This window comes from Uloborus diversus, chromosome 7, assembly GCF_026930045.1.
Source record: "Uloborus diversus isolate 005 chromosome 7, Udiv.v.3.1, whole genome shotgun sequence".
Taxonomy (NCBI): domain Eukaryota; kingdom Metazoa; phylum Arthropoda; class Arachnida; order Araneae; family Uloboridae; genus Uloborus; species Uloborus diversus.
Window position 1 is genome coordinate 167,572,840 of NC_072737.1, and position 14,152 is coordinate 167,586,991.

At 33.5% G+C, this 14,152-nt stretch overlaps 1 protein-coding gene across 2 annotated transcripts in view; it reads right to left on the reverse strand.

The window, feature by feature from the left end:
• Window positions 1–7,327: 7,327 nt before the first annotated feature.
• The window catches only part of LOC129227043 (ethanolamine-phosphate phospho-lyase-like), a 37,067-nt gene continuing 30,242 nt past the window's right edge, over window positions 7,328–14,152 (reverse strand). For both annotated transcript variants that reach the window (XM_054861681.1, XM_054861680.1), the window contains 2 exons: window positions 13,862–13,951; window positions 7,328–10,873 (listed from right to left, as the gene is read on the reverse strand). In XM_054861681.1, coding sequence (XP_054717656.1) covers window positions 10,651–10,873; window positions 13,862–13,951 — 313 coding nt within the window. In that variant the 3' untranslated portion in view covers window positions 7,328–10,650. The remainder of the gene's footprint in view (window positions 10,874–13,861; window positions 13,952–14,152) is intronic.

Genomic DNA, 14,152 nt, shown 5'->3' on the forward strand with positions numbered 1-14,152 from the left:
AATGCAAACATAGTATAGAAGAAAAACACATACACACACAAAAGCATTTATGCAAAAATAACAAGAAAGATATCGAATTATTAGAAGGACTGCTAGACAACTAGAGGAGATGAATCGCACATTGCTAACAGTATCACGGACCAGCGAGAATTCAGAAAGAGTACTTTCAACTGTAGGAAAGTTGAGCACTAAAATGAGTTCAAGGCTTAGAGAATTCAATAAATGCATTATGTTTTTACTTTCTTCTATATCTAATATATAGAAGAAAGTATTGGATTCGTGCAAATTTTCGAATTTCGAATTTTGACGGATTCGAACGTTTTGAGGTGTGCTGAGTCCATTTCGATCATTTTTGGAAAATGTCTGTCTGTCTGTATGTGTGTGTGTATGTGTGTGTGTATGTGTGTCACGTCTGTGTGTGACCAGTTTTTTGTGGCCGCTCTACAACAAAAACTACCGCATGAAATCGAACGAAATTTGGTACACATATGTGCCCCTATGTGAACGTGTGCCCATTAGTTTTTGACGCGAATTCCTCCAAGGGGGGTGGAGCAATGGGACGTTTTTCGAGTTACGCGTGCTTGCTATTCCTCAGGAAGTAACTGGCGGAATCAAACAAAATTTGATCCATATGTTGGTATTAACAGGAACAGGTGCTGATTCAATTTTGGTGTCAATAACTCAAACGGGGGTTGAGCTATAGAACGTTTTTTGTCGTCAATTGTGACTGCTGTATCTCAAGAAATAATGAACGGAATGAAAGAAAAATTTATCGGCAAGTAGCCCTTAGTGGGTATAAGAACTGATTTTATTTTTGTGTCAACAGCTAAAAAGGGGGTAGCGCAATCACCCGTTCTTTTTTTCCATTTTGAGTGCCCTATCTCAAGAAGTAATGCTACGTTCTGGTTGAAATTTGGAATATATGTGAATCCATATGTAAACAGGCTTTGGTTCTATTTTGACGCCGATCGCTCCAAGAGGTGTTGATTTTTTTTTTTTCGAATAAAAATATTTTTATTAATGCAACAATAAGAAAGATAAATCGTAATAGATTGTCGTCTGCGTATTTCTCGTGATTTTAATTGTATGGAAATGATAGGAAATATTATCGCAATGATTTAAAATTTTTAACTGTTGCCATCTTATGTTTGTTAACAAATAAAATATTTGTAATTCATTCAAGCAAGGCTTTTAAAATAACTTTCAATTTTCGCTCTTTGCTTTGCTTTCGCAATAATTCAGACATTGGGATAGTCGTCAAGTTTTTGCATGTGTCATTTTGTTTTTGTTGGGAATATTGCTTCCTCGTCAAGCATGGGGAGGGATCAGAAAAAAAAAAAAAGAAAAATATAGAAGAAAGTTTCGTGATGGCCACAACATACTAGTTTACTATTATTGATCTTTTTTATTATGACATTAGTTCCTTCATTTTATATTTGTTCACAATACCTTTTCATAAAAAATACATTTTTTTTTACAAAATTATGAAGTGCGGCAACGAAACAATATGCTTTCAAGTATGTTTTGAGAAATTTCAAAACATACTTGAAAGCATATTGTTGCAAAAGGGACAAACGTCCCTTGTGTCTCTTCAAGTGAGACACTTTTCCCCGTGCGTGGGGAGCATTTCCCTGCAAATTGCTATTAACGTTTGTCCCTTGCTCCATAGAAAACGATTAACGCTTCGCTGCTCATAAGCTGTGGACGTCTGAAGACGGACCGTCATCTTAAATGATTGATAGCAGATCCGCTCTTTCGAGCAAAAAGCAGATACGGCTGGTACGGTTAAAGGAACTATCACTGCTGTAAATGTACATGTACGGTTTGTATTCCCAGCCATTTTTTGGCTTAAAAAATTGGCGCAATGACTTTTTGATTTTCCCTCGTACCTTCCGATTCCAAGTGACATTTCAGATAAAGTAATCATTATAATCTGTAAATGATAAACAAAACTGATGGGGAAAAGAGCCCTTTTGCTCTCGTGTAGCAGTGAGTGTTTTCTTAGGTTCTTACTACCAAACGGCAAATCCATGACCCTCATCCCTTGTCCAAATCCATGACCCTCAAGACTTCCTTGATCTTGAGGGTCATGGATTTGGACAAAATTCTAGATGTAAGTCAATTCCAACTAGATATGAGCCCAGGTGTAGCGGTTTGACTGCATAGGCCCTAGTTCGGTTGCAACGGGGGTCGAAAGTTCATAATTTGAACCCAGAAATGCAATGGAATTTTCTTTAATATTACCATTTTTAAAGTTTTTTCTGCTTTTGTACTGTAGTATGAGTCGTTTGCATACTTAATTTTGAATTAATTATGCTGAATACTAATTTTTAATAAACGGTTCTCAAATTCAGAATGGCAACTACTTTTAATTTCAATAACTCGAATGCCAAAATAACATAGTAACAGGATGTTTATCGTTTGCAAATGAAACTAATTACTTTCGTTAAATATTAATCGTCTGCTGGCAACAAATATTTATCGTTTGCTAATAAAAACAATTACTTTAACTGGATATTTATTGTATGCTATCAAAGATATCCCACATTGATAAGAAAAAAATAGGAGAAGAGAAATAACTCTGATTTATTGCACAATGGCACACTGAAGAACAAAAATACGAGATCGTTTCGACTTTTAAATACCTTAGATACATAAATAAATACCTGCTCTCTTATGCTCAATTTACTTACAAAAGATGAAAAAGGTGTTGGGAGATCAAATATAGTGTCGAATTCTCAAATTCCAATGGAAACGCCATTGCAAATTTGGGGCCAAACTAGCAATTTTAGACCCTCATTGCAGAGAAACTAGGGTCTATGCAGTCAATCCGTTTCACCTGCGCTTATATCTAGTGGGAATGAACCTATAGCTAGAATTTTGTCCAAATCCGTGGCCCTCAAAGTTGTGCCGTTTAATCGTTAGAGTTTCAGAGGATATCCAAAAACCGAAGAGAGCAAAGGTTGAATTTTTAAGAAAGAGCATAAAAGGGTAAAAGTATCATTGCAAGAGGTGCTCATGGAAAGCAAATTTTAGAAAACGAAAACACAAAAAATTAAAAACAAGTCCAAAATGTAGAAAAAATGTAGGATTCTTCGACACACCTGATGAGGTAGAAAAAATTAAATGGCGGATCTGATATTTTATCAGACTATATTGATATACGCGAAAACCTACCTTCTGGGTTTGAAGAGCTAGAACGTGGGACACTTGAAGTTCGGATAATCAAACAGATATAATTTTATGTTAGAAAAGTTCTAATTGTAGGTGATAACGATGGAGACTTTTACATTTTCTTTCTTTCTTTTTTTTTTTTTTTTTGTTCAAAAGAAAAACCATTTTAACTGTTATTATTTGATCATCTGTATCAGATGTTCCATCCGTTCTGGAAAAAATATTTAAATTATTAATTACAGCTCCTACGAAAAGAAATGATACAAAATCAATCAATCCATCAAATGATACGAATTCAATCTTTTTTTGCGGTCTGAAAATTAAATCTTACATCATTAAAAACTGAGCGTATGTATCTATATCCATGTATGTACATATGTATTTATGCCCAAGTTTCTTCTCCTGAACGACAGTGAACTGACCATCGAACCAGGTATTGATGGATTCGTAATCTTCCCGTCTTTATGTTTGGCTATTTAACATAATCCTTCGATAATAATTAATGGAGATACAAATTAAAAATTATTAATTATGACACTTAGATTTCGACATAAAATCCCTATTTTTCGAAGCTTTCCTCCATTCAAATTATTATTCAGTGCTTCATCTCAACTTTCCGCAACAATGCTTTTATTAAAATCATTGAGAACGAAAGATCTGTTGCCATTCTTTGTTTCTATGATGATCTGCTGATGATATGCCATTCTTTATGATGATGCCATTCCATATGATGATGCTATTCTTTGTCTCTATGAAAGATCTGTTGCCATTATTTGTCTGTCTATGAACAAATAAAATTCTGGGTTTTTTTTTTAAAGGCTTCTCCTGTAATCGGGGGATTTAAAATGTTTACTTTTTGGTTATTTTTCCAAAATCTACAGCAAAATTTTACTGATATTTTTTTTTGTTCAAGCCTGATTGTTGAACACGCGTCACTTGACATAACTTTTATTTTCAAGGTGCACCGTGCAAAGCCGGGCGACGTAGCTAGCTTTTATTTAAATGTACAATGAAACTTGCATCTTTTCTTCACTATCATTTGAGCCGCTCAGAAGTCAATACGGTTAAGTCCATTTTTTGATATTTTCTGATTTTTGAAAATTTTGATGAAATAAATAATAATCTTAGTTATTAAAGGATTTATTTGTTGATTACTTTTTTCTAGGTTAGACAGCCCTTTTTTTAATAGCTTCTGAATATATTGTACAATAATTTCAGAAGCCATTTTGAATAAGTCCAACTTTTATCAATATTTTTTTACATAAGGAACCTTCAAAAGATACTTGTGCAAAATCTGATTATTTGGTAATAAAAAAAAACAATCTACAATAAATGAAGAAAAAAAATGCAGCTGAAGTTGAACATGACGAACACTTGCGAAATGCAGAAATTGCCCGTAATAGTATGGCTAATGATCGACTAAGAGCTGCAGACGAAATATAGGTGTTGAGTTTTGATTTAGAAAAAGCATTACCATTTCCGAAACAATCCACATCAGTGGCTTATTACAAGAGAAACTTATATGTTTACAATGAATCTTTGCTGCCATGAATTAAAAACTAACGAGAGCTACATGTGTTTGGCCTATAACCCAAGCATCGCGGGTTCACAAGAAGTGGCATCGTGTTTAACTAAACACATTAAATTGTACGCAAAGGATTTTCAAAAAATTATAATGTATTCAGATTCATGTTCAGGACAGAATCGAAACATAAAAACTGTGTTAAGTTTACTGAAATTGGTTCAGAGTGAAGATATAAAAGCTGAATCAATTGAGCTTAAATTTTTATTAAGTGGGCACAGTTATTCGCCCAATGATGCTGTTTTTTCAGTTATTGAAGCTTATGCAAAAAAAAAAAAAAAAAAAAACCGTATATTTATAATCCTAGTGACTGGTATCATATAATACAAAACAGTAAAAGAAAGAACTCTTTCAGAGTTGTCGAAACGAATCCACAAGAATTTCTATCCACAAAACCATTGGAAGAAGCTGTTACCAACAGAAAAAAATCAACAAGTGGACTAGCAGTCAATTGGCTTAATATGAGATGGATAAAATTGGAAAGGTCAAACCCAAGCAGCAGTAAGTTCAAACATAATTTTGACGAGGATGATACCTTTTATGTAATTGATATTTAAAAAAAAATAAGGTAGGCCAGTAAATTTAAAAAATATAACTCAACCCATATTATATCCTAATGGCAGAACAATTTCAAGAGAAACAAAAAAGACATGTGTTTATTAAAGCATATACCTCCAATTAAACACAACTTTTACAGGACATTAAGGACAACACATGGAGATCAAGATTTACAGTTAAATAACTGGGAAGAAGATGGTGTTTGTTATGATTAATAAGCATAAAACTTATGACAATAAATGTTATTTTATTATTTTTACATAAATTTCTTATCTTTTTCAGCTGCCAAAAGGTATAAGTCCTAAAATTTTTAAGATGCTGTCATTATTTCAACAAATACTTACGTTTTTATTTACACATCCTGTACATATCTTGTTTTTTTTGCAGAGTTTACACTTTGAAAAAAGATTTTATACACTTTTCTAATTAAATTAATAAACCAAGAACTTTAAAAACTAATGTATCAAAAAACATTAATTTTCTCAATTTTTGTATTTTGGAGTTAACCACATTGGCTTCTGAGCGGCTCATTTAATTTTGATTTTAAACGTTGAACATATAAGGCTTTTGTGAACATTATATGCTGTGTCTCTGCCGTCTCATTGTGCCCCGTATGCTACTTCACTCTGCTCCATAAATGGGGTACAATGAGACAAAATTTTACATTTTCTGTCTCACTGTGTACCGTATGCTGCCTCACTCTACCCCATAAATGGGGTACAGTGAGACAAAATTTTACACTGTCTGTCTCACTGTACCCCGTATGCTGTCTCACTCTACCCCGTAAAGGGGGTACAGTGAGACAAAATTTTACATTCCCTTCTTTTATATTATCTCTAAAACTTAAAATAGCAATGAAATGTTTTGTGTTTCAAAACAAATCCACCTTGAAAGTTTTCTTATCGAATCAAAGTTTCGAAATTTCTCGAACTTCATATTTTTCTTCTTACTGAGCCCCTCCCTCTCCTACGGGTTGCTTGCGTGACCGTACGGTCACACCTGTAACACAAAAAAATCACTATTCTTCATGAGCAAATTATTTTTTTAAGAAAAGGTGATACTTCATATGCTGATAAATGGTTTCGTACATTCGAATATTCCATAACTAAAAGCCAAAGTTCAAAATTGCGCGAATAATGTTTAAAAAGAAAATGCTTAGAAATGACACACCCAGTCAAAGGGATTGAGCATTTTATAGGTTTCTGCCTTCATCACAAGCGGAGAACTTCATGTTAGTAAGTAGTTAAGAGGTCACAGTACTTCAAAAATGAACAAACGATCAAAAAATATTTTATTGCTTATTTCAAAACTACAAATTATTCCAAACACAGGGAAAAAGTTTCATCGCTTTAGTTAAAATATTTAAATAATTATGAGTAATTTTAGGTAATGCTCGCTATGTGTTCTTATGCAAAAGAAAAATTTTAAATTGCTTTTTCTTGGTGATCGTTTTTTTGTGTTTTCATGTCATTAGAATCCTTAAAGATTTTTTTCTATTAAAGATACAGCTTTAAAGTAATACTTTTTGCAGTCAGGATAATATATTTAACAAAACTGTGCATTGGATAAGCATTTTATAAATTGCTCAAATGTTTAGATCATGTTATACCTTTAAAAACAAAATTAAAAAAAAAAAAAAATACGATTTATAATTGATCACAGAAAATGTTCCAATACATATATAAACAAATGAATGCACAGATTTTTAGAGATGAATATTGTGATTGCTTAGCAAAAACCTTTTTTTAAATAAGTGCAAAAACAAAAAAGCCTTATGGATTTTAAAAAATTGAAATTAAACTAAATTTTTTGAATTTTTAAAAAATGTGGGCGATATTTTAAGATTTTGAAAATAAATTATTGGTTGTGAAATAAGTGTGTATGTTATGGTTTCAAAGAAAAACACAATATTCATAAGTTTAAAGAAAATGTTCAAACGATACTGTGATCCCTTAAAAAGAAGCTCACTGCCAACTGAGCTGTATACTGTATCAAAGAATACAAACACGCATGAAAAGAGATAAAACACATTTATTAAGTAAAAAAATACATACATCTACTTATATTCTTCCATCTTTCATACAATTCTTGATGAAATATGTACAGTGAAAAATGATACATATGTACAAAATGTTAATAAAATAGCATCATTCCTGTACTAGACAGAACGCTTTTCTAATTAGCTATGCAGTTTCTGTCCGTGCATAAAGCCACACATATAAATAAGAAACTACAAACCATGAGTCAGAGAACTAGTGAAACTACCCTCAACTCATTTTGCCTAACTTCCGAGGGGTTGACACGTTCTTGATTTTCTATAAAATTCGTTGTCTTTTCGAGGCACATACTGAGAAATGTTGAAGTACTGTCCAACCACGGATTGTATGGAATTTTCAAACGTCCAGTTAAGATGAATCTATCTGAATGAGGGGGAAAAGTAAAAATTTGATGCCGGTACTCCGTTCTTGAATGTGACTCTGCTTCTGCAAAAGCTGACATCGCTAAAAAAAAGTAATAGATTCGTCCATTTCCGGCTGTAAAACGGACGTTTGTCTTTCCATACAATCCGTGGTCAGACAGTATCAGCTGAACCGGAAAAAAAGGTTTCCGAAAGGAGCACATTATGGTAAAGAGGTGTCTCATTCCTAGTAGAGTGCCTTGAATATCTAAGTGATTAGAGTAATGGCGATTTTTATCAGTGCGCAAGCGCGGCTGCCACTTTCGTCGAGTCTGATCCAATCCCGACACGCTATTCTTGACGAAAACTGCAGTCGCGCTTGCGCAGTGAGGGAAATCGCCCTTTATATCGGAGTTCAAGGCACTCCAATTCATGCTTAAGCGAGGGACTACACATTTATCACAAAGTGTGAAAACTCATGGAGAATCCTTTTTAAAAAATGCTTATTTTTAACGATATTTTCAAACCAGGTACGGTTTTTAATGTCTGCGGTTTAAAAAAATAAATAAATAAATAAAAAATTTCATCATAAATTTCTGTTTTTGAAATTTTATTTAAAAAATTTCAGCTTTTGAAGTTATTTTTGAAAGAGTAAATATATAGAGAGCCTTGATAATTAAAGATATTTTAACACACTTTTCAACCTAAACCTCGCTTTTTTAAAATTTTGTTCATCATAGTCGAGTTCGAATTTTCCACTAAAGGTCTGCGACCAAATAATATAGGTCAAGAATTTCCTCCACTTGTTTAATAGTAAGTGATCATAACTATTAAAATAGTGGGAGAAATCCTTGATCTTTATTATTTGAGCAATACAGGTCAAGTTATGCAGCTCAAACAGGAATGAACTTTTCCCAGCATCAAATGTAATTTCTAATAAAAAGGCAAGGAAATTCAAACTGTAGTTGATACTAATAAAATGCTCCATATATCTAATGAATAAAAGAGTAAATTGTTCACATATAATCTATATCATTTTATAAACATTATTTAAGCATTCACGCGGTTAAATCATTCTACCGTAGTTTGCGTTCTGATATCACAGGAAAAGCTTTCGTCAGGAAAGGGACAACAGTATGATGGCTAAATCAACAAGCTTATGATCTAACTCCAGACAATAGGAAACCATTACAGATCTCAAGTCATTTAGCGTAACTTTGAGTCAATGTGCGTTAAATTTGAGTCACTTAATTTCTTTTTAAAAATTTGTCTTATTTTTTAAGGGATTACTGTACCCCAAAAATGATGAAACGATCAAAAAAATTTTTATTGCTTATTTTAAAACTAAAAACTATTCTGAATACAGGGGAAAAGTTTCATTGCCTTAATTCAAATATTTAAAAAGTTATGAGTGGTTTTAGGCCATGCTCGCTATATGTTCTTATGCAAAAGAAAAACTTTACTTTTTCTCAATGATGTTTTTTTTTGTGTTTTCATGTCATTAGAATCCCTAAGGATTTTTTTCTGTTAAAGATACGGCTTTAAAGTAATACTTTTTGCAGTTGGAATAACATATTTGACAAAACTGTGCATTGGATAAGCATTTTATAAATTACTCAAATGTTTAGAGCATGTTAAACCTTTAAAAACCAAATTTAAAAAAAAAAACTTTGATTTTTTACATAATTAATCACAGAAAATTTTCTAATAAACTCATAAGCAAATGATTGCACAGATTTTTAGAGATGATTATAGTGATCATTTAGCAAAAAACCTTTTTTTAATTAGTGCAAAAATAAAAAAACCTTAGGGAATTTAAAAAATTGAAAATGTCCTCAATTTTTTGAATTTTTAAAAAAGTTGGCAATATTTTTAAATTTTGAAAAGAAATTATTGATTACGAAATAAGTATGCATATTATGGTTTCAAAGAAAAATAAAATTTACTTAAATTTAAAAAAAATGTTTGAAAAGTACTGTGACCCCTTAGAAAAGGTAGGAGCGTTGTGCTGCACCCTGCTGGCAGGATATGAAATCAGTTTCCTATTCTTTATTTTAGATCTCCCCCCTCAAATAATAACAATATGAAAAAAAAAATAGTTAATTGTATCATTTAACAATCCTGATTATTTGGAAGCTATTTTTGAAGTTGTTGAAAGTGATCTGGAAAATGAAACGCAACATAATAAGTGATTGACACCTTGAAAAAGCTTTGAAATAAAAAGGAGGAGTTTTTAAATATTCAGAAATCCTTTTTTTGCTGCATTAAAAGTACTCACTATTACTTCTTAGTTTTGGATAACTATACAGTACACGAGGAGGTTTTCTTCCATTTTCTGCCAACAGACAGGATAATAAAACTATCAAATATCAATGGGAAAGATTAAGAGAGAAATTACGCACCAAAGTTACATTGAATGACTTCACATTCCTTATAGTTTTATGTCAATACTTTTAATAAAATTTTGTACTTTTCAGTAACTTGGAGCTTTGTGCTGGTACGGTGGAAACGACTCTATCGGTAGATAAATCAACGCATAGGGGGTCCGGGGGGGGAGGAAGACTTACTGGTTGATTTATCCACCGGTAAAGGTGTTAAGGAAGGATAGTGTATTGATTTGTCCATTGGTAGAGTTGTTAAGGAATGATTGTACATTAATTTGTGTACCAGTAGAATTGTTAAGGAAGGATTGCGCATTGCTTTGTAATTCGGTAGAGTTGTTAAGGAATGATTGTACATTGATTTGTGTATCAGTAGAATTGTTAAGGAAGGATTGCGCATTGCTTTGTATTTCGGTAGAGTTGTTAAGGAAGTATTGTATACTAAACGCCATGATCGTCACAGAGAGATACTGCGCTTGTTGCTTTAGCGTCTTGTTGACCCTAGTTTCAATGACTTAATGATCTAATGAATAGTCTTATGGGTAAGCTGAAGTCTTTCAGCTCGAAGAAGCGGAGGCCATCTCGTCGTCGGAACTTGTGTCTTCAGATATGGAGGACTCATAGCCGGTGGTTTTCTGACTCTCGAGCTCGGAAAGCACCTGATCTAATGTTGTCAGCAGGGTGTCCACGTTCTCTTCGTTGAAAACCATCGGGGGCTTGAACTTGAGAACGTTTTCGTATTTGCCTTCCGCACTCAGTAAGACTCTTTCCTGCTTCATCCTGTGGAGAAAAGAAGATTATTTTTACTTTCTTCTATATCTAATACTAGCTGTACCCGACGCGCGTTGCTACACCAACAAAAAAATACATCATTATACTGATTTTCATGACAATCGGTTGAACGGGGCAGAAGTTGCTACTCTGCAGTGCCACCTGGTGGCGAGTGGCTTCAATGAGCATATTATGCACCTTCTCCGTGGAAAAATACATATATATAGCAATTTTCATAATAATCGGTCCAGGTATCAAGTGAAGCCGTGACTATACTCAAATTTTGTACTTTGCAAGATCAATCAATCGCTAAAAATATCAAATAGAAAAAGTTTTAAATCCCCTCGTTGCATGAAAAGCCATAAAACAATAAAGAAAGAATTTATTTGTTCAAACTCAAGAAAAAAGGCAACAGCTAACTTCTTATCAATGAGATCTTTCCCGCGAATTCATTTCTGCAGCCGATAATTTTATTCGTATTTATCCAATGGATTGTGACTTAAATTGGAATAAAAAAGGAACTATCGATCGGATTTTTTTCGAACTGGTCTATAAACATTCCCAGTACCAAAAATAACAAACGGTGAAAGTTTCAGCCAAATCTGCCGGGTAGTTTTTGAGTTCATGGATGACATACAGATAAACATTAATTTATATATATATATAGATATAGAATAAAGTATTGGATAAGTGCAAATTTTTGAATTTCGAAGGATTCGAACGTTTTGAGGTGTGCTGAATCCATTTCGAACATTTTTGGAAAATGTCTGTCTGTCTGCGTTTGTGTGTGTGTCACACATGTGTGTGACCAGTTTTTTTTGTGGCCGCTCTACAGCAAAAACTACCGCATGAAATTGAACGAAACTTGGCACACATATGTGCTACTATGTGAACTTGTGCCCATTGGTTTTCGACGCGAATTCCTCGAAGGTGGGTAGAGCAATGGGACGTTTCTTGAGTTATGCGTGCCTGCTATTACCCAAGAAGTAACTGGCGGAATCAAACAAAATTTGGTCCATATGTTGCTCCTAACAGGAGTAGGTATTGATTTAATTTTGGTGTCAATAACTCAAACGGGGGTTGAGTTATAGAGCGTTTTTTGTCGTCAATTGTAACTGCTGTATCTCAAGAAATAACGAACGGAATCAAACAAAAATTTATCAACAAGTAGCCCTTAGAAGGTATAAGAGCTGATTTTATTTTGGTGTAGACAGCTAAAAAGGGGGTGGCGCAATCGAACGTTCTTTTTTTCCATTGTGAGTGCCATATCTCAAGAAGTAACGCAACGTTCTGAATGAAATTTGGAATAAATGTGAATCCATATGTAAATAGGCGTTGGTTCAAGTTTGGCGCCAATCGCTCCAAGAGGTGTTGATTTTTTTTAGAATTTGTGCGCTAATGATGTAATTGATGGATATTCTATAGCAGGTTTTCCAAGTCGACTCCAAGAAGACCGGTAACATCCGGTAAAAGCGATGTCTTTACATCCAAATGCTCACACTACTTTGCATTGAAAAAGGGTTTCATTGTAACCCCGAAACACGTGTATGCAGTAATCTATATATTTGTGCTACAAAACGTCGTGTATTTCCTGTTAAGACTGAAGATACATCGAACCGAAATGATCCGATATTTCTTATCGCTTCACTTCCGGTTTTCGTTCCGACTAAATTGACTTTTTTTTAGATTTTCGGTTTACAGTCGACTCCCGCTACAACGCGATCCGACTTACGCGAAATTTTCACGAGTAACGAATTTTAGAGCTAATGCGAATTTTTCGCCCACAACATGAATTTTTTTAGAAGTAAGTATCAGCTTTGTTATTGGCTACTAAATATTGATTTCGTGAATCGTATTACGTCCCTTTGAGCATCACTGACAGTCAAAGTTCCCACGCCAAACTAGTCTAATGAATCAAATAACCATAATGGCACCTTAGTGTCACCTTCATCTAAAGTTTGAAAATGTTAAGAAAAAGAAAGTTTCTGATAAAAAATTTTCAAGAGGCTAAGATTCTCGATATGCTTGAACAATTACAAAACGTCGAAGGTAGCGCGACAATAAGTATGAGTGAATCTTCCATATGTACAATTAAAAGTCAAAATAAAATGATGTCCGTAAAATTTTAGAACTTAGTTTCAATACTGAAGCTTGCAGAGCAGTCTAGCAAAGTTAAAATTATGAAAATGGAAGCTGCTCTTGTATTGTGGATTAATAAGAGATCAGGAAGAGGAGATAATGCCACAAATTGAAACGTTTTAAATAAAAAATGAAGCGTATTTAAAAATGTATTAGATAAGAATAACGATCTGATCTTGGAGCATAAATCATCACTAGTATCCTCATTTTTTAACCCGTAAATATTGCTACTGTATCTACTGTACAGTACTATTTTGTGCATCATTTTAATTTTACTGCATGCAGTGCGTACCGTGTTGTTTTATTTTATATCTTTGATTCCCATTGGTCATTTATTTTGTGCATCTTAAGTCTTTCATGTTGAATAACAGTTTTTTATTTTTTAAATACAAAAAAAGTTTAGTTCTTTATGGAAGAAACTGTAATGGTTAAGAAATGCTTTAGAGCAGTTTGAGGGTTGTTTATAAGTGCCTAAAATTATTTGGTATGCTTTAAAAAATTTGTACGCATATATTTTTCCACAAAGCGAAATTTCAACTTACGCGAGGAGTCTCGCGTACTCGAGGAGAACGCATCCCTCGCGTAAGTCGGGACTCGACTGTAGTTTCAGCTTGAAACTTTAAAATGGTGGAAACAGCACATGACGCGAAAAGTAAAGCACTGCACGAGTTTCAATGCTACAAGGAACTTTTTCTTCTCGTTGAAAACTTTTAACTCCCCGCTACACGTACATGTCCAACTGATGCCACATGAGTTTGCTAACACAGACAGTTATTAAAACATCTAAAGTTGTTTAATTTTTTTTACAGAATCAGATTTTAGTTCCATACTATGAAAATGTTTTGAAATATATTTTACCTTGCAATTATATACGCTGCTTCCTCTGTAGCTGGTTCTTTGGTGATAGAATCTTTGACCAAATCTATTCCGATGAAAAGTCCCTCTCCGCTAAATGAAAGAACAAACTATATTAATTGATTGAATTCTTGTATTCATAAATATAAAAGACATGTTGTAAAAAATATTAGTGGTTTCTTCTTGAGTTCACTGAATAGAAGTAGATAAGCCGATCGGACAGCAAATCCGGAACTTTGTTGGTAGCTTTTATTGTTACAACAATTTTATTATATACTAGTGGTACCCGCACGG